Source organism: Canis aureus, chromosome 5, assembly GCF_053574225.1.
Source record: "Canis aureus isolate CA01 chromosome 5, VMU_Caureus_v.1.0, whole genome shotgun sequence".
Taxonomy (NCBI): domain Eukaryota; kingdom Metazoa; phylum Chordata; class Mammalia; order Carnivora; family Canidae; genus Canis; species Canis aureus.
Genome location: NC_135615.1, coordinates 11,992,864 through 12,016,607, shown reverse-complemented (window position 1 = coordinate 12,016,607; position 23,744 = coordinate 11,992,864). Strand labels below are relative to the sequence as shown.

General features: G+C 35.5%; 1 protein-coding gene across 4 annotated transcripts in view; it reads left to right on the top strand.

Annotated features, from left to right (window-relative positions):
- Positions 1–23,744, top strand: part of PLXDC2 (plexin domain containing 2) — a 514,506-nt gene that overhangs the window by 435,357 nt on the left and 55,405 nt on the right. For all 4 annotated transcript variants that reach the window (XM_077896883.1, XM_077896880.1, XM_077896881.1 and 1 more), the window contains 3 exons: positions 625–685; positions 9,145–9,295; positions 10,715–10,753. In XM_077896883.1, the coding sequence (XP_077753009.1) occupies positions 625–685; positions 9,145–9,295; positions 10,715–10,753 (251 nt within the window). The remainder of the gene's footprint in view (positions 1–624; positions 686–9,144; positions 9,296–10,714; positions 10,754–23,744) is intronic.

Genomic DNA, 23,744 nt, shown 5'->3' with positions numbered 1-23,744 from the left:
TTTACAAAGGCACTCTTATCAGGTGCGATATCCCAATGGCTTGGAGGTTATCTCCCAGGAGCCAGACAGATCCAGTTTTTTCTTTGGAATGTGAGGGTTTGAACACCCCAAATCTGCTGAGTTAAACTTCTACTTCACAATAGAGAGTTTGAATGACTACGGGTCTTAAATTAAAAAAATAATAATAATAAGGAAAACAAATAGAGATCTGAAATCCTAAAATATGATACCTGCAAAAAATTTGTCTATATCCATTTGTTCTGATGAGGAGAAAAAAAAGTATGAGTAAAAAGAAAACCAACTTCATAGGATCACAATTGGCCTTATGTTTGCATGGGGACCCAGGTGTTCTGCACAGTGTAGTGGGCATCAGTGGAATAATTTGTTGCTCTAAGTGATCCTAATAGCATGACTACCTAAGGAGTGAGTTGTTACTCACCACATTGTAAATATTTCACTGTCACTCCCATTAACAGTTCTATAAAAGAAAGTTTATGTTGTGCTAAAGTGAAAATTTGAGAATTGGCTACTTACCAATTTTTTTCTTTTCATTTCACCCTCCTCCGACCCCAACTCTGCACCCTATTACTGTCTTTTCTGAACTGCTATGTGTCATCTCTGAAGATGTTCCAGTGGATTCGATCGCCATCGGCAGGACTGGGTGGACAGCGGATGCCCTGAAGAGGTACATGTGCTTTCTCATGACAAGATTCTTGGGACCAAGCTGCAATATAGAGTTGCTACATCTTAATGAAGATGACATCTAATTTAACAAAGCTATCCAGCAATTATCGAGCCCTTAATATGTGCCACACGTTTATCTCGATTTAGTCTCAGACCCTTCCTTGGACATGGGAGCTGTTATCACCTCCATATGACTAAGAGAAGAGGGAGAGGTGAGGGGAGATGGTGGGGACGGGGGCGTTGAGGGTATCAGAGTTAGGTGTGTGGTTAGGAAATAGAACCAGAATTTGAATTTTACAAGCAAAGGGCAATTCTCTTAAACACTTACTGCTTTTCTAAGATCTCAGAAGCCTTTTTGCTTGAGTTACAAAACCAGTGGTATGGAGGAAAAGACTGATTGCAGCAAACTAATGTAAAATAAGTTAGAAATAGTATAACATGGATACAATAACCCTGAGACAAAAGTGATGGAGACAGTGATGCAAGGACGTGATTTAAGCAGGTGTATGCAATCGCAGAAGCAATTTTATCCTGTTTAAAATTTTCTAGTGAATTGTATTTACGCTGTCATTTCAGGTCCCATGAACATATCCTATTAGGGTCACAAAGAAAAGTATTTGTTTTTTTCTGCCTGTGTTAAGTTTTGGGGTGTGGATTTTCAATGAAAACTCAAACTCTTAACAATTACACAAGTTTTCTCATTCAGGAAAAGCAAACCATGTGAAAGTGCTCTCTTTAAAACTATTGGGAGACCAATGGTTATTAGAGCCTTTTTTAAAAACTAAGTTCTTATTTATGATGTCCTATAAATATCTTTAGAAAAACATCTTTGAGAATATACTTGATTTTTAAGTGCAGTATTGCCAATGCAGCTTTAATCAACTTTCTGACATTCATTTGGGAGATTACAGTGATACACACTAATCTATCTATTTCACTTCACTTATAGAACAACATCATTCAAAGTGAAAATATACTGCTGGAACGATGGTTGTGTTTTCAGATTGATGTTTCTTTCATGTAATCATATTTACCTCAATGAAAATGTTGAAATTGAATAGCTATAGTTGGGTAAAGATCGAGAGTGTAATTCAGACATCCTAATTTTCTTGCCCACCATGAACCAAGGAAATAGAGAAGAAGCCATCATGTTTTAGACTGTCCAAAATATATCTGTGGAGAGTTTACTATATCTGGTGGAATGTGCCGAGCACTAAAATTGCAAAGAAAAAAAAATCACTCCCTATTCCCAAGGATCTCAGAGTCAAGTATTTTCAATATTCAGTGTTCCCTTTTAATTATGTAATTAAATTGTCAATATTAGTGGCTTTGTGTTGAGCAATTCTGTCCTTCTAAAAGTCACTGACTCCAGTCCATCTTCTGTGCCTAAAACTAGAGTTAGATTTTCTTTCTGATCCAGTGAGATGAATTTACTCCGTGAGTGCAAATCCTAATATGAGCACTTACTATAAACTGTTCTAAGCATAAATAATGTAAAAATGGAAGAAGTTTGTCTACCAGGTAGATACACCACTGAACAAAGGGCTATATTTAGAGAAGGACATGGACAGAGAGTAACTATAAGGATGTGGTGTTGGTAACTAGCATAAGGTAAGGTTTGCTTGAAGAGGAGATATTTGAGATGAAGGATAACTGGACCTAAGAAGAGAAGTGGTGAGAAGTGAGATGGGTGACGTAAACAGAGCCCCAACTATGACAAGCTGAAGGACTTTGGACTTTACCCTAAAGACAAGGGAAGTATGGAGTTTCCTCAAAAACTAAAAATAGTACTATCGTATCATCCAGCAATTCCACTTCCAGGTATTTACCTGAAGAAAATGAAACGCTAACTCAAAAATATAACAGCATCCCCATGTTGATTGCAGCATTATTTATAATAGCCAAGATATGGAAATAACCTAGGTGTCCATTGATGAATGAATGGGTAAAGAAAGTGTAGTGTATGTGTATGAATGTACACAAATACATATACATACAATGGAATATTATTTAGCCATAAAAAGAAGGAAATCTTGCCATTTGTCACAATATGGAACGATCTTGAGGGCATTATGCTAAATAAAATAAATCAGATAGAAAAGGCAAATACTGTATGATCTCATTTATTTGTGGAATCTAAACAAAACAAAAACCAAAAAAAAATTTTAAAAAACCCAAACTCATAGATAGAGAACAGATGAGTGGTGAGAGTGGGTAGAAATTATAGGAGGGGCTCAAAAGGTGCAAACTTCCAGTTATAAAATAAATAAGTCCTAAGGATTTAATGTATAACATTGTGACTATAGTTAATAATACTTTGTCACATAATTTGAAAATTACTGAGAGTAAACCCTAAAAATCCTCATCACAACAACAACAAAAAACTTTTTGTAATTATGATGACAGATGTAAAGTAGACTTACCGCGGTAATCATTTTGCAATGTATAGAAATATCATTATGTCATGCACTTGAAACTAATATATTGCTATATGTATATCTTATATCTCAATTTGAAATATAAAAGCAAGGAAAGGATTTTAATCATGGCTTTTTGGAAGAATCACCCAGCTATGGGTGAATAATAGGTTATGAGGCGAGAAGCCAGTAAGTTGACTATAGTAATAGCCCTGGCCAGAGATGCTGATGATCTCACCTAAATCAGTGGGTAAGGAGTGGTGACCACAGAAGAGATGGAGGAAAGGATCAGTAGTTAGGTAGCTGAATGGAAATGAAGACTGTGAAAGTGTTTTAAAATTCTCTTTATCCTTTTCTTTCAAAAAATCTTTTTAACACTGTATAATATTAATGTAACTCTGAAACACATTGAGCAAATGAAGCCCTGTGATCATGCTACTCAATATATGAGTGAGATTACCAGGGACTATGAAACTGGCTATTAGCTCCTACTCCTTTGCATCTGTGCCCTTCCCTATTCAAAACAAACAAAACTATTCTGAATTTTTAATTTATCACTCAGAATTTTGTTTTTAACACTTATCTGTATTGGTGCCATGATGGTGATTTATTAATTTCCATAGCAATATATTCCATGCTATTAATGTACCATTAATTCACGAGGTACCTGAATGTCTCAGTCCATTGAGCATCCGACTCTTGATTTTGGCTCAGGTCATGATCTCAGAATCGTGAGATCGAGACCCACCTCAGGCTCTGGGCTCAGCAGCAGAGCTCTGCTCTTCCCCTAACTGGTTCAAAAAATTTTTTTTAATCTTTTTAAAAATATGCCATTCATTCACTTACCAAATACTTATTGTATGCCCAAGATGTCACAGGCATTTTTTTAGGTACTAGAATGGAATAGTTAGGGGAAAAAAATTGACAATTCAAAGCAAATTACCAAACTCTGCCTTACTAGAGGTTACATTCTCACAATCATATTTTCTTCACTCAGTCTTTGGTTTATGGACATTTGTTTCAAGATTTTTCTTCTGACAGAAGTGTCTTATGCTTATCTCCTGAATCAAATGGACACAAGTTTCTCTAATATTCCTAAAAATGGAATTAGTCATTGTGAGTTAGGTAAATGCTCAAATTTGGAAGATAATGTCAAACTATTTCCAGTTTATCCATGTTCCACTACCAGCACGATGCTGGAACTCAAACAGGCTCCCATTATTTCATGATCCCTACAACTCTGATTTTGTCAGATTTCTTCATTTCTGCAAATCTAATGGGTATAAAATGGTATCTTATCAGGAACTTCATTTGCATTTCACCAATTATCAAAGAAATTGAATGTATTTTCATATTCTTTTTGGCTTCTGTGTATCTCCTTCTGCCTTTCCTTTTCTGTGAGATGCCTCTTCATATCTTTTTGTGATTTTTCTATTGAGTAATTATCTTTCTCTTTTTATTCCAGACAGTAAATATCCATTGATAGTATGTAACAGACATAATAGGTCTGATATATAGCCACCTTATAAAACTCTCTTACTAATTTAAAAATATGTATCAAGATACTTGGTGGCTCTCTACATAAGCAATCTTATCACCTAGAAATAATGAGAGTTTTGGAAGTAATAATCTAGAAATAATAATAGTTTGGGGGGCATCCCCCTCCCACTTTTGCTCTCTCTCTCTCTCAAATAAACAAATAAATCTTTTTATAAAATGAGAGTTTTGATTCTTACTATCCTTTATACCTTTTTATTTATTTTTGTTGTATTCTTACTTAGCTGGTATCTCCAGTTGTATGTATCTTCCCCAGATTTTGCCTTCTCTTTTCATTTTCTCCATGACTTTATTTAGTTGACATCTATTATCAATCTAAGGTACCGAATCAATCTTTTATTTCCTGGTTAGTTTTTGTGTATATGTATCTTCAAAATTCGTTGGAACTTGTTCATGGAATAGTACATGGGCAATTTGTGCAAATTATCTACATGTTCTCAAAAAGAATGTGTGTTTTCTAACCAATTGGGTGTCAAGTTTAGTAACGTAGTATTTAATCAGACTTCTCCATCCTCTTTATTTTCACCTTTTGGACTCTTTGGAGATAGCCTTGACCTTCTTATCACTTCCTTTTAACCTCCTCTTTTATATCATCTATCTTCTTATTTCTCTGTGTTGTCCTGGGTAGTTTCTTTAAATCAAACAAATCAACAGTAGGGATTTTCTGAAAAGGTGTTGTGGAAAAACAAGCAAAACAGGGCAAGATATCTGAATCAATTTGCCAGTTTATTAATTCTGTCTTCATCTTGTTTAATCCACTATTAAACATATTCATTGAAGTAATAATGTCAAAAAGAGTATTTTTCATTTCTAAAATTTAAAGTTTATACTTTATTAAATCTGCCAAGACATTTTTCTAGTCTATGTTACTAGTTCAATTTGAATTTTTATTTCTTTAAATATTTAATATATAATTTTTATGTATCTTATATTGGATGACCACAATATCTTAAGATTTGGGTATTTTAAATATGTTGTTCATTGTTTTTGCTAACTTTGTCAGTTTTCTTGTTCTTTTTGTGTCCTTTAATTAGGATTGCATTTTTATTTGATCTTATTCCATGGTAATCCCTGGAACCTAAATAGATTGTATTTTCCACCAAAGAATGTTTGATGAGAACCTGAGAGTTTTAGGGGATACCATATGTCCCTATTTAATATAGAGAGGAGATGTTTAGATTTATCTCAGCCATCTCCTGCTGGCACAAGGCTTGATCTCCTTGAAGCACTATTGGGTTTTAACATTTCTTGCCCTCTGGGCAAATCCTGCATTTTTACCTTGCTTAATGTGTATCAGACTCTTACTCTATATAGCACATAGCTTTTGCTTTGTTTTGGGGGAGAGACAATAAAAATGTACCATTGGAGATTTTCTTTGCTTCCTGCAAATCCTAGTAATGATAAATTCATTTTATCCAGAATCTACTTGTTTTGTAGAAGGAGGACCATTTAGAGTCTTTAATCTGCCTTTACTGCTATAAGTGAAACAAGTTCAGGATGTTACCTTAAACATTAGAGTGTTTGCTAATACTGGTCTTTGACAATAGAAACACAGGGGGAGAATAATATGTGGCCAGTTCCATTTGAGATGTATTGAATTTGAGATGTCTGTGACACCCACATGCATATGTTAAGTCAATAGATGAATATTTGGGTCAGAAATCCAAAAGAGAGATGTGTATTGTTGGTATCGATTTATGTAAATCAACATAAAGATGTGAATTGAAATGATGGGTGAAAATTGCTAGTGAGAATGCATATAGCAAAAAGATTAGTCAAGAAAGATCTATAAGAACTACGAACACATAATAGACAAAAATAAAAAGGAAATAAAGGAGTTATAAAAAGCTATCAGAAAACTGGTGAGAATATGTGTCACAGAACCCAAAACTAGAAAGTGGACAGCTGTGTCACATGCTGTGAGATATGAAGAATAAAGACGATTTTGTGCATAAGGAGATATTAGAACCACCAGCATAAGAAATTTTAATAAGGTTGTATTGGATACATTTTCATAAGTGGGGGAAATGAGAGTCTGTGAAGACCAGGGCAGACCAGTCTCTCTGGAAGTATGACTGAATGGAAGGAAAAGTAGAGGAACGTCAGGATGCATTGTGGAGGAGGAGGAGGACTGAGTTTTTAAAATAAGATTGGGCATGCTTGAGTGTGTTTAAGTGCTAATGGGAACAAGGCAGTAGAAAACTCAAGATTGAAAACATTGAAGAGAAAGGATGATATTAAATGAGCAAACTCACCATACCTGAGTAAGTGGGCTAAATTGGGCCAGAGTAGAGGTAGAGAGAATAGCTAAAAATACTGAGACCCATCCATTATTACAGAAAGAAAGAGGGATAGGTCGGTGTAGATTCAAGCAAGGATGCTGATTTGTGAAGAAATGTAGAGTTCTTGCTGATGATTCTTATCAAGGAAATAAAAGGTGAGCCCATGGGGTAATACTGGAAGAGGCATTATGGGATTATAGTTTTCAGTAGAGTGGAGAGGGTTTGAAATTGATAGGACAGGGGGACGCCTGGGTGGCTCAGTGGTTGAACACCTCCCTTCTGCCCAGGGTGTGATCCCGGAGTCCCCTATCGAGTCCCACATCAGGCTTTCTGCATGGAGCCTGCTTCTCCCTCTGCCTGTGTCTCTGCATCTCTCTCTCTCTGTGTCTCTCATGAATAAATAAAATCTTTAAAAAAAAAAGAAAAGAAAAATAAATTGATACAGTGATGGCAGAGGATACCAGCAAAGCAGGGCAGTGTTGCCAAGCATCACGGAAAGCCCACTGAGGCCCAGGAGGTACATTTACGGAGCTCCCGGTGGTCGGAGTGGGGGTGGGGGAGGCTCTGTGATTGTCCTCCAGCTGCTCCTGGCTTAGTTACAGGCAGGGAAAAGGCAGATTTTTTTTTTTTTTTTTTTTTTTTTACTCCATTCGGTATTGGGGATTTTCTGAAAAGGTGTTGTGGAAAAACAAGCAAAACAGGGCAAGATATTTGAAGGAATTGAAAAGAGAGGTTGAAGTGAGGCGGGAAGGAGATTGAAGGGTGAAAATCATTGCACTTGGGCTTCCTGTTTATTCAAAGGAGAAGCAAAAAGATATATGGGAAGACTGTAAAGAGGACAATTGGATCTATGATCTCAAACAAAACTATCTCCATCTGCTGATGAGGTCCAGCTGTGGGGGTGATAACTGATGTGGAGTTAGCGAGGAGACCATTCGGCCACTGGGGCTGAAAAGATGTGGGCACCTATGTTTGGAGAATTGAATGACCCCTAGGATATTGGGAGCTGAAGTAAGGAAGAAACCTGTATCATATCCCATTAGTAAAAAAGGAAGCCATCTCGGGAACTTTTGCTGAATTAGTGATTAGTGCAGTGTACTTCATTAAGGACAATAGAAGTTTAAGAACGGAATTGGTTAAAGGATGCCCAGTGGCTCAGTGATTGAGTCTGCCTTCCGCTCAGAGCATGCTCCCCAGATCTTGGGATTGAGTCCTGCATTGGTCTCCCCGCAGAGAGCCTGCTTCTCCCTCTGCCTATGTCTCTGCCTCTCTCTCTCTCTCTCTCTCTCTCTCTGTGTCTCTCTCTGTCTGTGTGTGTGTGTCTCTCATGAATAGATAAAGTTTTTAATTTAAAAGAAAGGAATTTATTTACTAATAATTTTCAAAAGTGAGATGAGTACCGCCCAGGTGCAGACTAGTTATCTTCCACTTAAGACCTACCAACAGGATAGAGTCCTTTGAAGAACAAAGAGGTGAGGACAAACAGCAGCTTCTAAACCGTAAAAGTTTGGGTGTTGGAGATCGTTGCTGCTGAAGGTCAGAGTATTTATTTTTGCAGGCTCTAAATAAAAAATAAAATATGCATCTTTTCCTGGTATCTTCAGTCTAGCTCTACTAGGGAGAAATAAGCTAAATGATTGCAGGAGAGCCATTCAATCTTTTGCTTGGCTGGTTTTGAATAGTTCATAAAAGAAAACAAAACTTTTAAATATTCTTTGAACCTGTGATGGATTCCTTTTGACAGAATAAAGTAATATGGAGCATTTACCAAACTTTTAATATTTAACATTACCGGTTTGAATTGCATTCTTTCTCCACATCCCTAACCGTGTTTTCAATCTTCTCTTTATGCACACATTTTCTTCTTGTATGAACTTCTCCCTCTTGACATCATGTCTTTTATAAATAAATTGGTATAAAATGCAGGGCAAGATAAAGAGTAATGTGAGAGGTTAACTGCAGGAATGATGAAATCCAAGTATCTGAAGGTGGAAATGCTTTGCTATATCCAGTTTTTTCCTCATCTATTTTGTATACTTTGTAAATTATTATAATCTACAAGTACTGCCCTATACAAAAATAACTGCTTCCTCATCTTGATCTGAGAGCCTTTTGTGTTTCACAACCCAACTTCTTTGATGTGACTTTTTTAAATGCATGTACAATCACTCTTAAGTTGTTTTCTCATTTGTTTCTCTTATTAGTCCAAAGAGAAGATGTGTGAGAACACAGAGCCAATGGAAAGTTCTTCTCAAACCACCACAACTGTACAAGCAACAACCACAAAATTCAGGGTCTTAACGACCACCAGAAGAGCAGTGACATCCCAGCTGCCCACCAGCCTGCCCACAGAAGGTGCTCTAGATATTTTTGCTCTTTTTCTGAGGGAAGAAAAGTTGACATGTGCAGGAGTAGTTCTCTAGAAGGAAAGTAATTCTTTGGCAAATTGTATTTCTAAAGGGGAAAAGACAAAATTATTATGGAATAAAAATATGTGTTGGGATTCTTTTAATGTATAGTGCCTTTTCTTAAGATTTAGCTTTTACTATGATCCTGGCTCTTTGTCCTCCCTAAAAAAGAAATAGAGATGTCCTTTTGTATTGCCAAATTTTATTGTAACTGCATTCAACATTTCAGTCATAGGAGAGAAAGGCAAAATGCATATGGAGAAAATAGGTAATTCTATTTATACACAGTTCTAATATTTACCTTAATACAGACAATAAAATGTGTTTGTCTATAATCTATAGAGGGGCACTGTGTATGTCACAGAAATTGTCTTGAAAAACATTTCCTCTACCAGGGAAGACAAAAATACTAGAGAATACATAGGCACAACTCATTGGGGGAAGAAGGTATATCAGCCAAAATATAGGCATTTATCCTGAGTCGTACCCCTAAGGAGAAAAATGAGGCTAGTTGGCCAAGAGTAAGCTTTGAGGGGAAAAAATGGTCTTACTTATTTAGGGTCATAAACCTTGCTTTCATTTGAATAATAAATTAAACTTGAAAGTTTTGCTTTTAATTGAAATTTAATTGGATATTGGAAAAAAAGTTAACTGGAATAAAGTTATAAAATGATATGAGGACAGCTGCTAAATACATTCTATTGCTTTTAAAACCAACATTATATTTTAATCCATATTATTTTGGGTTGTTTATATAGCCTGTGAAATATTTCTGTAGTTGAATCCTACCCTGTGAAAATATCCCTTAAATTTGAATATTATTCTTTAGACTAAAATATAATCACTGAAAATTTAAAAAAAGGCATGCTGATTTGTTCCTTTTGTTCATTATGGGCGTGGTCTTTTCATATATGATTTTGGTCATATTTATTAGCAATAAATAAGCATTTAACTTTTGAAGTTAAATTTGTAAATATTGAAAGATCTATTCTAGTTAATTTGGAATTCTCTTGATTTTGATTTTTTAAAATGAATAAAGAAGGCCATAACTAGAGTTTAATTACAGTAAGTTACTTTAGAAAATTAAAAATAGTGCATTTTAAGTTAAAATTATAACTGTACTTTTCCCAAGATCTTAAAAATCTTATAATACTTTACTAAGGTTTTGATCTTAACAATCTTAGTAAGAAATCTTAGTACTACCTCATGTAAACTAGCACTTTGCTCTCATTGCACTGGAAATTAACTAAGATATTGAAATCTATTCCTGTTATAAAAAGGCATTAGTAGACAATTATATTAGTCATCAGATTTATGCACCATTAAAAATTATTTTTGTTACAATAACTTTGAATTTCTCTTCCAGATGATACCAAGATAGCACTACATCTAAAAGATAATGGAGGTAGGAATTGATATTTTTCTTTTATTAATATCTTTAGATACTAATTAATTTCATTTGTTTAAATATGAAAAAGGATTTGTGGGCTTCTAATATAGAGTGAGGTTGTATTTCAATCTCCGTTGATATATAACATGGGAAGAATTTAATGCTTGCCTTGAAAATTGATATGGTTTCAATGGTGGAATGAAATTCGAATCTGTGTGTTTGCCTGTAAAACTGCGGGACACCAATGACCAATTATTAAGTGAAAATTTATCCACACATGTTGCTCTTCTTTTTTGCACTATTGCTGAGTTTAATTGTATTTTGAGTACCTACACGGCACAGGTATCAGGTTCAAATGGATTTTTTTTCCCTCTAGTTGAATACTCAATATTCTTTATAAATAAAACTAAGAAATAGAACAATATGGAAATATACATCATAGGCCTTTTTATCTTTTATGTGAAGCAAGGGACAAAAATTAAATATGCAAAAAGAACATTTAGGTGGTTACATACTTCACATTTTTCTAAGACAATTGACAGCTAACTATAATGGTGCTTGAAAATTGGAGGAAGAAAAGTTTTACCGAAATAAGACTGTGAATATTGCCTAATATAAAATATTGCCTAAACTTTTAAAAGTAGTTCTTTTTCTATTAAACTATGTTAGCTTATATGTGCTTCTCTATCGTAGTTTCCTGGATCTTGATAAAAGAGATTTTTTTATCATTAATTGTTTATTCAACTCAAGAAGGCGAGGTGATCCTCTTCTTAGCAACCTCTTTTATGCAAATGTGGCCACACTGTGACATTAATCTAGACACAGTTTTACTTTTGCAGCCCCAGCTGATTTTGTAAGTAAGTCAAAATGAGATTTTTTTTTTAAGGGATTTTTTTTCTTTTAGTAACAGTAGGGAATATTTTCTAAATTACTCAGCCTGGGATACGTAACAAATACTTCAAAACTTTGATGTTTTCTTAGGTGACTGTATGATAAGATATATATACCATATCTATATTTAAATTTAATATCAAACCATTTGAAAGATAAGCTGCTTAGCCTCTTCATATAATCATTATTACATCAATTATCCATTGCCTTAGGTCTGTCTCTTAATGTTTTATTTCATTGATTCCTTACTTATTATTCTATTAATGGTATAAATGGATAAGTTTACAGATGACCATTTGCAACATATATGCAAACTAGAAATAAGTTAAAATCTTAGCACTTGAGAGCACTTTAACAGTTCCCCAGTTCAGAATTTCTCAGAGCAGCATGCACTTAGCTTCATGTGAACAGAAGTTTTAAACACCAAAGTAAGATATTACCTTATTTGAGGGAGAATAGTATGACATGAATGAAATGGAGGAGAGGTTCCCAAGAGACCTCTGTTATATTTGTTACATTTAATTCTTAAGGTGGGTAGTGGTTTCATTTCTATGCTTTCTTTTCTCTTTTCTCTAAATATTTAGAATAAATAATCTGTAATGGCTACAGAAAACTCAAAAGATTCATGTGAATAAATAGCTATGAGATACTCTGGATGAAAGGAAATTAAAGAAGTTTCTTTCCTGTTCAAAACTTTTAATGTTCGTTTGTTTATTCATTCATTAATTCCTGCCAAATGCCTAAGTGCAGGACACTGTTACATGCTTGGAGCCATCATAAGTGAACAAAACTTAGCCAAATCCCCTGCTTTAAAGGAGCATATATTCTAAAGAAACTTCAAAATAATGATAAAGATTTAGTATCTGGCATTTCTTGACAATTTGGTCATAAAAACTTTCTATAAGTTTCATCTTGTGGACTTAATGTTTTGTGAAATACACTTTGGGAAATCGTTCCCTAAAATATTACCAATTATTCCAAGGAAAATCCTTAGTTTTGTTTAGTGCAGCAAAGCAAAGAATCCTAGAACTTTGAAGATTTTCTTAATGCAGTGCGTTAGAACTACCTTATGATGTTGACAAGTCAAGTGAAGTAAGTTCCTGATGTAAATGGAAGACGTTTTTCATTTTTGTTATCCTAGAGAAATAGACTGTTGACTTTTCAGATGATAATTAGATCATTAACATGCAGCATGTATCCCCCAGAATTCCAAAATATTGCAATAAGACTTTAGCTGTGTCTAAATACTGGAACTCATTTCATGTATAGGGTTGTTTATGAAGCACTTTTTCTAAAAGTACAGTTAGAGCAGACCAACCTAACCAGAATTAAGATAAATGTTCCTTCAGGGCACCTCGGTGGGTCAGTCTATTAAGCATTTGTCTTCAGCCCAGGTCATGATATCTGGGTCCTGGGATCCATTCTCTCTCTCTCTCTCTCTCTCTCTCTCAATCTCTCAAGTAAATAAATAAAATCTTAAAAAAAAAAAGTTCTTTCAAAACCGTACTTAAGGGAAATTACACATTACTTTTTATAGTACCTTCATTAAGATTGCATGCTTTCATTGTTTTTATCTTATGGAATTTGAAGATGCAAGGAAGAATTGCCAATTTAAATCTAACTTGATTAGTTGATTAAACATGTTGAAAACAGAATTCGGAATTGTCCTCCCTTTCCCCATCCAGGTAAACATTTTTGCAAGATGGAGCTAATAATGAAAAAGGATGCCTAATGTAAATGTTTTCTCACATTTATTGAGAATTTTTTTAAAAGCAGGCTAATAAATTTTTGTAATTTGCTATGTATTGTTGCAAAGAAATTTAGCACATTTTATTTCTTGATTTAATTTAATTTGCTGTTTGTAAAAGCATTTTTTTTTCTAAAAGCATTTTAATTTAAGGGTCTGTACTTTTCTGGAAAAAAAAGGATGACATTTTTCAAAATAGTATGTAGCTAGAAGCTAATGATGCTGCTTTTAGATATTGGATTGCCTTGGCTCTCAGTCTTTCTGGAACATTTCTTTGGGTTAAAATAGTTGATTTTCTGGTGAAATCCATAGCTGACATGATTATACATTCGCTTTCCAGGAGATTTTCATTCATCTTTGATATGAGAGTAGAAAACACTTCTGAGCAGCTGGTCACCAAAGGCACACAACAGAGTTTCTCATTCACAGCATCCAAACTGAGTTCCAGTCTACTAAATCACTCATAATGAATCTTCAATTGTGAATTGAGTTTCCTGCTACCTTTAGAGTAGAACAAGGTAGAGCTTCTGGAAGTTTCAGGCTAGTTTTTGGGTTGGGGAAGTTTTATTAGGCTTAAGGGTTGAGTGGAAATTTTAAGACCTATGTACAATTTGGAGACAAGAACGTGAAAAAACCTAAACAAAGAGAATGGTATCTAATGGGTGCACACCCCCCTTGGTGAGGTATAGCATGGATTGATTGTGGATGGTGGAATACAAAAACTTAGAAGAGCCAATTTAGGGACCTCTGGGTGGCTCAGTGGTTAAGCGTCTGCCTTTGGCTCAGGGCATGATCCTGGAGTCCCAGGATCAAGTCCCACATCGGACTCCCTGCATAGAGCCTGCTTCTCCCTCTGCCTATGTCTCTGCCTCTATGTGTGTGTGTCTCATGAATAAATAAATAAATCTTAAAAAAAAAGAAGAGCCAATTTAAAGATAGCATTTTATCTCCAGCTATACAACTATCTCCAAATAGTTGGAGGAGAAAAAAAAATAGTTGGAGGAAGAGGAGGATAAAAAGAAAAAGAGGAGGAAAAAGAAGTCTGTGTTGAGTGTTTACTATATTCCTTAGCAGTGTTCTAAATGCTGTAATGTATTTACCTAATTTAATTCATGCAACACCCCTGTGAGCTGATCCTATTATTATTCTCACTTTATAGCTGAGGAAATGAAGGTACAGAAGGGTTATGTTACCTGGCTAGAATGTGGCACACCTGGGGTGTGACTCTATTTAATAATAGAGATTCCTTAATACAGACTCCAAGTCCTGACAACCTCTCAGTATTACTGTTCTCTTTTTTTTTTTAATTTTTATTTATTTATGATAGTCACACACAGAGAGAGAGAGAGAGGCAGAGACATAGGCAGAGGGAGAAGCAGGCTCCATGCACCGGGAGCCCGACGTGGGATTCGATCCCGGGTCTCCAGGATCGCACCCTGGGCCAAAGGCAGGCGCTAAACCACTGCGCCACCCAGGGATCCCCTTACTGTTCTCTTATAGTACAGATCTCTTAAATCAAGCTGCCAAAAAAGGAAATGCCACCATAAAGGATTTTACTTACTCTTACTATATTATTTTTCCTTATCTGTAATAACTGATGATACTTATAAGTGTTTAGAAGTGTTTTCCTGTGTGATTACGCAGTAGTTTCCATTTTATCATTTCTATCAAAATCACAACGCATTGATTCTCCTGTGTAACTGAGTAGTGGTCTGAATCACAGCCATGTTCTCCAAACTACAGCGCTACTCTGTGTTTATGTTCAAATCTAATTTAAAATTCTTTCAGGCTTCTAGGTTTCTCTAGAAATTCAGGTTTAATTTACCATGAAGGGGTTTCTACAGTGTGTTTTTTAAATATATGTATTTCTGTGAATAATGATTACAAACATTTAAAAATCACTTCTTTGGGTTTCCAAATCCTAGCAAAAACTTATTAGAGGAGTAACATTTCTAAGGAATGACCTAGCTATATATTATTGTAGGTATAACTATTAAATTCCTTCTTTGGCATTTGATTAGGTTGCTTCCAAATGACACTCACCACCTAAATAGAAATGTAAATGTCTTCAAGATGCTAGCTGGATAAAATTATATCTACAGCTGAAAAGAAGTTTGCAAGTTGGATCAATGGCAGGGTCCTTTAATTAAGAAGTAAAATCTTCAACCAGATTCAACTCAGTTGGGCAAATTGAATTGTACCATTCTGCTACACTGCAGATGTTAAAATTATTTTAAGCTCTAAAATCTTCTGATTTGATTTTATTATTTAAAATGTGTTGACTGAGGGGTGCCTGGGTGGCTCAGTCAGTTGAGCATTCAACTTTTGATTTTAGCTCCAGTCATGAGCTCTCTGGGTTATGAGATTGAGCTCCAAGTCAGGCTCTCTGCTGGGCATGGAGCCTGCATAGGATTCTCTCTCTCCCTTTCCCCCTGCCCCTCTTTCACTCTTTCCCCTCTCTAAAAAAAATGATAAAAAAATAAAAAATAAATGTAACAGCATTCCAGAGAGCATTAATGTATTATGCAGATGGCACTGTGCTTGTCATTTATTCATATTGCTATGATTTTTGCTCCACCTGGTTTCTGAAAGGCTGCATTCTTGACTCAGAAGGTGGTGTTCCCATCAAAGAGATGCTGGAATAGCTACATTAAGCAGTGTGCAGAACATGATTGAGTTAATTCTGAGATACAAATCTGCAAAGTGGTTGATTTCCAGGAGAAAATATAGATATACTTTGAATAAGCTACTATGAAATGGCTGGTCTAAATTCTGATTCTGTTGTGTTTAGTTTCTTGTTTCTGAACATATCCCGAGACTTTTCATCCAAAGATAAAATGTTAGAACGTTATTCTGACTTTTTCACTAGAATACATCTAAGGTTATATTTTTATTACCTAGTCCGTAGTGACAGATCAAGTGTCTAGTGTTTCATTTATCATTCAGTCGAATTGTTTTTTGGCTTTAATACATAAATCATCAAAGTAACATATCTTTCATTTTCCCCCACCTTCCCTTGCTATTTTTTTCATCTACTTCTTTCACATAGATCATAGTCTTGTAAAGAAAGAGAAACTGTTATTTCCTTTTGACGGGCTATTGAATATCTATCACTTTCTGTTTCTAAAAACTGTAAAGTATCTTGACATTTGGTTTTTATCTTTTGCTTTGTTTGGCTACTTTTCATGGTAGCACTAAGTCTATTCTAAGTATATGTGTGCCATAATAGTGAAAATGTCTAATACTGCAGAATGTGATTTTGAATATCCCCTAGGATTAAGAGTTTCTTTCCTAAAATTGCATCCAAAGTAGTGGATCCCAACTTTTTTTGTACATTAGAATGACCTGGTTATTGTCATCTAACTTTATTATTCCAGTTTATAAAAACCCCAGTGGTCAGACTGTTCTTCAAACCAATTAAATTTGAACTTCTGGAGCGGGGATTTAGGCATCAATATTTTTTAACCCTTCAGGTGATCCCATGTAAAGTTGACCTGTGAACAAGTGTTTTGATTCAATGCTTCATAAATATTAAGGAGCATCAGAATCACTAGGTGAAGAGGGAGTCTAGTAAAATGTGTTTTCTGCTATAGTAGTTTTAGGATAGAACCCAAACCTTGGCATTGCATTTCTAAAAGCTCTCAGATTATGCAGACACCACCAGTTCACAGACCACACTCTGAGTATCAGGAATTAAGTGAATTCTTTATTTCTTTGTGCCAGAGTCCCCAAAGTAAGTGACATATCTTACTCTGAATCTACCCATTGGTATTCACCTATATCTCACGACTCCCATAAAACATTTCAATTGATGACAATAAATTATCTCTGTATCCATGTAGAGAATGCATCTTGCTCAGCAATAATAGGGGACCCTAAAGCATTATGTCTGTTATATCATTAATTGAAAATTAGTCCACTTTAGCTGTTGCAAAATTATTTTAGTAAAGATAATTACGCTTTCTATATTTTGCTGAACCATGTGAAATTGCTTGTTGTTGTTGTTTTGTTTTTTTACCATTTTGACCTACAAAAATTGCAATTTCATTGTTCAATCTAATAGTTTAAAAATCATTTTCCAGCATAGGAAAAGAAAAAGAAAATCACTTTGGAATATAATTTTTCCTTTTTATGTTGATTTGTAGATAGAATTTAAAGAGTTTGTGCTGAGGATAGGACATAAAACAAAATGATAAAGCAGAACCTCTTAGGAGACACATGGATACATGGTTTTAAAGAGGTACCTCCAAATACACTTTCCATTTGCCATTAACAAAATGTCTTACTTTATATCTTTCTCTGATTGATACATACCTTCTTTTCTGTGCTCATCTCCTATATAATTTTCTATCTATCCTCTTTTTGTCAGAAACCTAGCCTTGGGGATCTCTTGTTAGAAGAAAGAAGCTCCCATATACCATTATATTTTGGAACCTGTGATTTATGAGAGGCCTCAAGAGCAGTTTTTGTGTTACCCAATATTTCTTGTTACCCTTCCTGGGGCAAATGTGTAAAAAGTTATTGCAAATTTTTTAGTATGACTTATCTAGTGATGATCATAGTTAATTGCCTTGTGCTGCTAATATATATGTCACTAGAAAATTAACTCTTATGTTGATTTGATTAGACTTGATGTCATTTATTCAGGAAACATTTCTTAAATACTGTGTGCCTGGCCCATTGGTAAATGATGGAGATACAAAGATAAAAAAAGACTGGTACTTGCCATAAAGAAGCAAGTGTACTAGTGGGATGACATAAAGAAATAAACCAATAATTAAATGTGGTGTGAAAAGTACAATAGACTCAGGGAAAGCTGTGAAGGCAGAGAAAAGTCATTTAAACAAAGCTAAAATAATGAGAAAGATTCTCAGGAGAGATACTTGATCCAAGTTTTGAAATATACATAGGATTTGTGTAGAAAAGGGACAGAAAAATGACACTTCAGCAGAGGGATCAGCAAAGACAGAAGTTCAGTAGCATGAGACATCAAGATCTTTTTGAGTAACTAAAGAGTCACCACATTTTATTTGGCTAGGGTAAAGATGTACACAGATGGTAAAGGATGGTGAGATTGAGAGATAAGTAGGGGCTTTAGCACTCATAGCCTTTTATGCCAGGCAAGAGAGTCTAAATTTTATCCAGAAATATTGGGAACCATTGACATCATTTAGACAGGAGAGTGCCATGAAAAGTTTTACATGTTTAATAGGTCATTCTTGAGGGATTGTGGGGAACAGAGGGGAAAGGAGTAACCCTGAGGCCAGGAAATTACTTAGGAGATTGTACTAGTAATCCATAAAAGAAATACTGAGAGGCCAGAGTAATGGTTGATAGTAGGAATAAAGAAGAGAAACTGGACATGGGAAGCACTTTATAATGAAGTGAAGCTACATAACTAATATCTGATTGGATGTGTGATTTATGTGATAGAAAGCAACCAAGATGGCTCCCAGGCCTTGCACTTAGTCATATGGATGGATGATGTTACTGTTTAATAGGGGTACCAGAAGAGTACCAGAAGAGGTTTTGGATGGAGGCAATGAATTTAATTTGAACTTACTGACGTTGAAGTATTTGTGGAACATCCAAATGAAGATGTCCAGTGGGCATTTTTCTATGCAAGTCTGAAATTCACTTGAGAAATACAAGCAAAAGATATAAATTTAGGCATCAGCAGCATAGAAATGACAGTTGAAGTTACAAGAGTGAATGAGATCACAGAATGATGGTATAAAAATGAAAAGAGCACAGAACTAAATGGAGTATGCAAGGTTTTGTTTAGAAAATGGCAAAGAGAGATAGCAAGAAAATCAGTAGAGTCTGTTATCACAAAAACCAAAGGGAAGAAAATTTCAGGAGGAAGTAGTGAACAGTGCAATGCTCTAAACAGGCCAAGAGAAAGAAAGAAAGAAAGAAAGAAAGAAAGAAAGAAAGAAAGAAAGAAAGAAAGAAAAAGAACAGAAAAATGACCATTAGTTTAGGTAATATATTAGCATTTGTTGGACAGTTCTACAATGCACAATTACACAATCCCTAGATAGAATTTGAGAAGTTCACAGGCAATAAGGAAATTGAACTCAACAAAGGCAGGCTACTTTTTCAAGAAATTCAGTGAAAAGGAAAGTAGAGACTTCTGTTGTTTATGATGTCGTTTTATTTTAGGAGCCTATTTACATGTTACAGATATTGAGTAGAAAGAAGAAAAAGAAAAGAGCTGAAAGATGGCCAAGAGTGTTTTAATATGTCTGCAAGTAGGGAGTGGTCAGTCAGCATGGATGAGAGGAGTTAGGTGGGAGGGAGAAGTTGAGAGAAATTCATTTGAGCTTTCTTCTTTCTCAGTGTAGAAGGAGACAAAGTAATATAGGGAACGTAAGTGTGAGAGGTCAGGGTATGGTACCTAGGAGTTGAAAGAACCCATAAAACATTTTCAAGGGTAATGAAAAAAGAGGCTTCTATTAAAGTGTAAAGGACCTGCCTAAGTATATTTGGAGCCCACTGACCTTCAAACATTCTTAAATACTAATTTTTTTCATGTGCTTAAATACTAAATTTTTTCATGTGTGCTTCAATTGCCAAGGCTTATTTCTCATGTAATATGCTGATCTAGTTGAAGAAGGAAGGAAGGGAGGGAAGAAAGATATACTATTTTTAAAAAGATATAATGATTAAAGAAAGTAGTTTAATTCATTCGATGGTAAATTTAATCCTTTTCAATAGGTGGGTTTTCAATGACTTGCTTTTCCATTAAGACTAATTTTCACCTTAGTTATTTTCTGCATGCTCAGGTAATACCATGCAAGATTTTACCTGTATCATGGGTAGTGAAGGCAGGAGTCCTTATTTAACTTGAACCATAATAGTGCTGTAAGTTTCTGTGACCAAATGTTATTATTTGTTACAGTAATGAATTAAAAACTTGTTTGATTAAATTTCAACCATAAGTGACTTTAACACATGTGAACATTATGTTCAGCAACCACTAAAGAAAAAGTACAAAAAATGTAGAGCTAAATTTAAATGAAATTCTAAGAAATATTTGTTTAGGCAGAAGAAGGCAAGAGAGGAGGAAAATGGAGAGAATTAAAATAGAAAAGTAGATCAAATCCAGCTGTATCAATAATTACACTAAATGTAAAGAGAATAATCATTCCAATTAAAAGCATAGATTATCAGACTGACTTTTAAGAAAGCAAGAGCCTCAGTGAGTTATCATGTTACACACATGACAATGTTTAACACCCAAAAAGACAGAACGCTAATACTGATGAGGATATGGTGCACCACAAGTCTTTTACATTGCTAATCAGAGTATGCTATAGTAAAATCACTTTGGAAAACTAACAATTCTATAAAGCTAAACACGTATCTTCCTTTTGATCCAGAAATTCCACTTCCATGTATTTATCCAAGAAAAAACATATCCACAAAAACATTTACAAGAATATTCATACAACTTTATTCATAATTGCCAATAACTGAAAATAGTCCAGATGTTTGGCAATAGAAAAATAAACAAATTGAGTATATTTGTACAGTGGACTACTATTCAGCAGAAATAAAGAACAAACTAGTGATACATGCAATGACACAGATACTTCTGGAAAACATCATGTTAGGCAAAAAAAGCCAATCACTACAGAGTACATACAGTACATGATTCAGTTTGTATGAAATCAATACAGGTGAAATTAATCTACTACAATAGAAATCAGCATAGTGGTTGGCCATCGTGAGGTGGGCTGTGGTTAGAATTGACTGGAAAGGGAGAAAGGAAACTTTCTGGGGACATGAAAATTATTAAAATTTGTTCTATTGTACACTTAAGATCTGTGCTTTCCAAAGCTGCAATTTTATCTCCTTTAAAAGAGAGAAATTTTAATGTGTTTCTCATAAACTAGATAACAATTTTTTGAAAAATCTCATGAATCTTCCAAGCTTCTTGAAATTCTCAACTAAATTTAGAAAGGAAAAAAAGCTTAACCTTAGTGAACCAGCTTCTCTAATTAGTAGACATAAAATTCAACACATCTGATTATTTGATTCATGTTTTGCTTTAAATTATTCTTAGAACCTTCCCATGTAGTTGCTAATAATGATAAAAGTATCTAGCAAGGACTGGGCTGTTTCTGGATGCCAGGCACTTTTCTAAGGGTTTTGTATGTCATCTCAGTTAATCTTTACCGCACCCTATGAAGAACGTACTATTGTAATCCCATTTTACTCCTGAGGCAGGAAGCACTTAAGTAATCTGTTTAGGGTCCCATGGTTTGTAAGGAATGCAACTGGGCTTTACCACCAAATGATCTGGTGTCAGAGCATATGCTGTGCCCCCCAATGCCATCCTGTCCTGCAGGGAAGATTGCTTCAAATGTTATAGTCAGCTGTGTAGCCATTTGTCTGCCATTCTTCCTCTGTTAAAGTTCTCCAACTACCACATCAATGTCAGAATGAGCACTGGGACCCCTGTACCCCCAGACACTTTGAGACCAAGGCCTTTGCAACTGTAAAACGTGTCAGAGCGCCACATACCACTTTGTGGGGCCATTTTACAAGGCTTATTTGGTGGAAAAGATTAGGATGAGACTAGTGCTCACCTCCTGGACTGGCCATGTTCTATCCCATATTCAACATGTGGAACTTGATATCTTGGGAAACATGATATTCCAGGACCTTAGGGGCAGGCAGTTATGATAAACACAATTTCATAGTGTCTTTCTTCTTAAGCAGGCTACCTGATTCTGCCCCTGCTAGGGGGACTAGCTGAGCTAAGTTTTGCCCATATCAATGCCAAGCAGTGAAATATAAATATTCTGAAAAACTGGCTCTCAGTGGTTTTAATTTTTTCTTTCTACCTTTGAAATGTGGGCACTCTTTTTTTTTTAGATCTGGCAACATAATTTAAAATGAAATTCCAGGGACATCTGGGTGGCTCAGCTGTTGAGTATCTGCCTTTGGCCCAGGGCATGATCCTGGGGTCCTGGGATCGAGTCCCACATTGGGCTTCTTGCATGGAGCCTGCTTCTCCCTCTGCCTATGTCTCTGGCCTCTCTCTGTGTGTCTCTTATGAATAAATAAATAAATAATCTTAAAAAATAATAATAAAATAAAATGAAATTCCAGACCCAACCCAATTTTTTTTCCAGTTTCTGATTCTGTCTCTGTAAGATGCCCTGAACATACATGTAGTCCTACCCATTTACTGTATGGCAGGACTGTGTTCCCCTCCCAGGTCTTTTATAGAAGTTATAAATTAAACTATTAGGTAAAATATATTCATGACAAATGAAATATATTTCTTGTCCGATGTACCTCTGTGTACCTGGGTTCGCATGTAGAACTATTAGACTCCTTGGAGCTCTATCCTGAACTGTGGCCTGCATGGAGAGGGTCTGCCTCTGGCCCAACACAAGGGCCTGCTGTCCTGACATCCCTTCTAGGGCCACACTGACCGTCCTGCAGGCCCTCTGTGCCCCAGGCACACAGGCACGGTGATGCGGGGAGGTTAGGAAGTTCCCCGGAACCCGGCCAGCCCCGGCCCCCTGGACAGAGGGAGCACAGACCTGTACTAAAGGTCTGCCAGCAATGGCCATGATAGCCAAACTGTGGAAGGAGCCTCGGTGTCCAACGAAAGATGAATGGATAAAGAAGATGTGGTTTATGTATACAATGGAATATTACTCAGCCATTAGAAATGACAAATACCCACCGTTTGCTTCAACGTGGATGGAACTGGAGGGTATTATGCTGAGTGAAGTAAGCCAGTCGGTGAAGGACAAACATTATATGTTCTCATTCATTTGGGGAATATAAATAATAGTGAAAGGGAATATAAGGGAAGGGAGAAGAAATGTGTGGGAAATATCAGAAAGGGAGACAGAACGTAAAGACTGCTAACTCTGGGAAACGAACTAGGGGTGGTGGAAGGGGAGAAGGGCGGGGGGGTGGAAGTGAATGGGTGACGGGCACTGGGGGTTATTCTGTATGTTAGTAAATTGAACACCAATAAAAAATAAATTAAAAAAAATAAAATAAAGGTCTGCCAGAGGACTGTATATATCAAACCTCAACAAACAACAAAAGGTTTGTATGGTTGTTAAGAATACGAAGGGCTAAGTTTTTAATTCTAAGGCATACACACAGGCCAAAATGATAACTTTAGCAACTAAATTAAGCCATGCTTTCTTAGGAAACCCAAAATTCAGACGTCAAAGAATTTGGGATTGATTTAATAATATTGATTTAATATTCAGCACTTTTCAAAAGAAGTTGCTTATGGATAATCACTGAAAGATGATTTTATTTAGATTGTTGACTGCACCTCAACAGCTGGGCTTCTTATTTTTCAAATAATGGCTGCAAGTTATA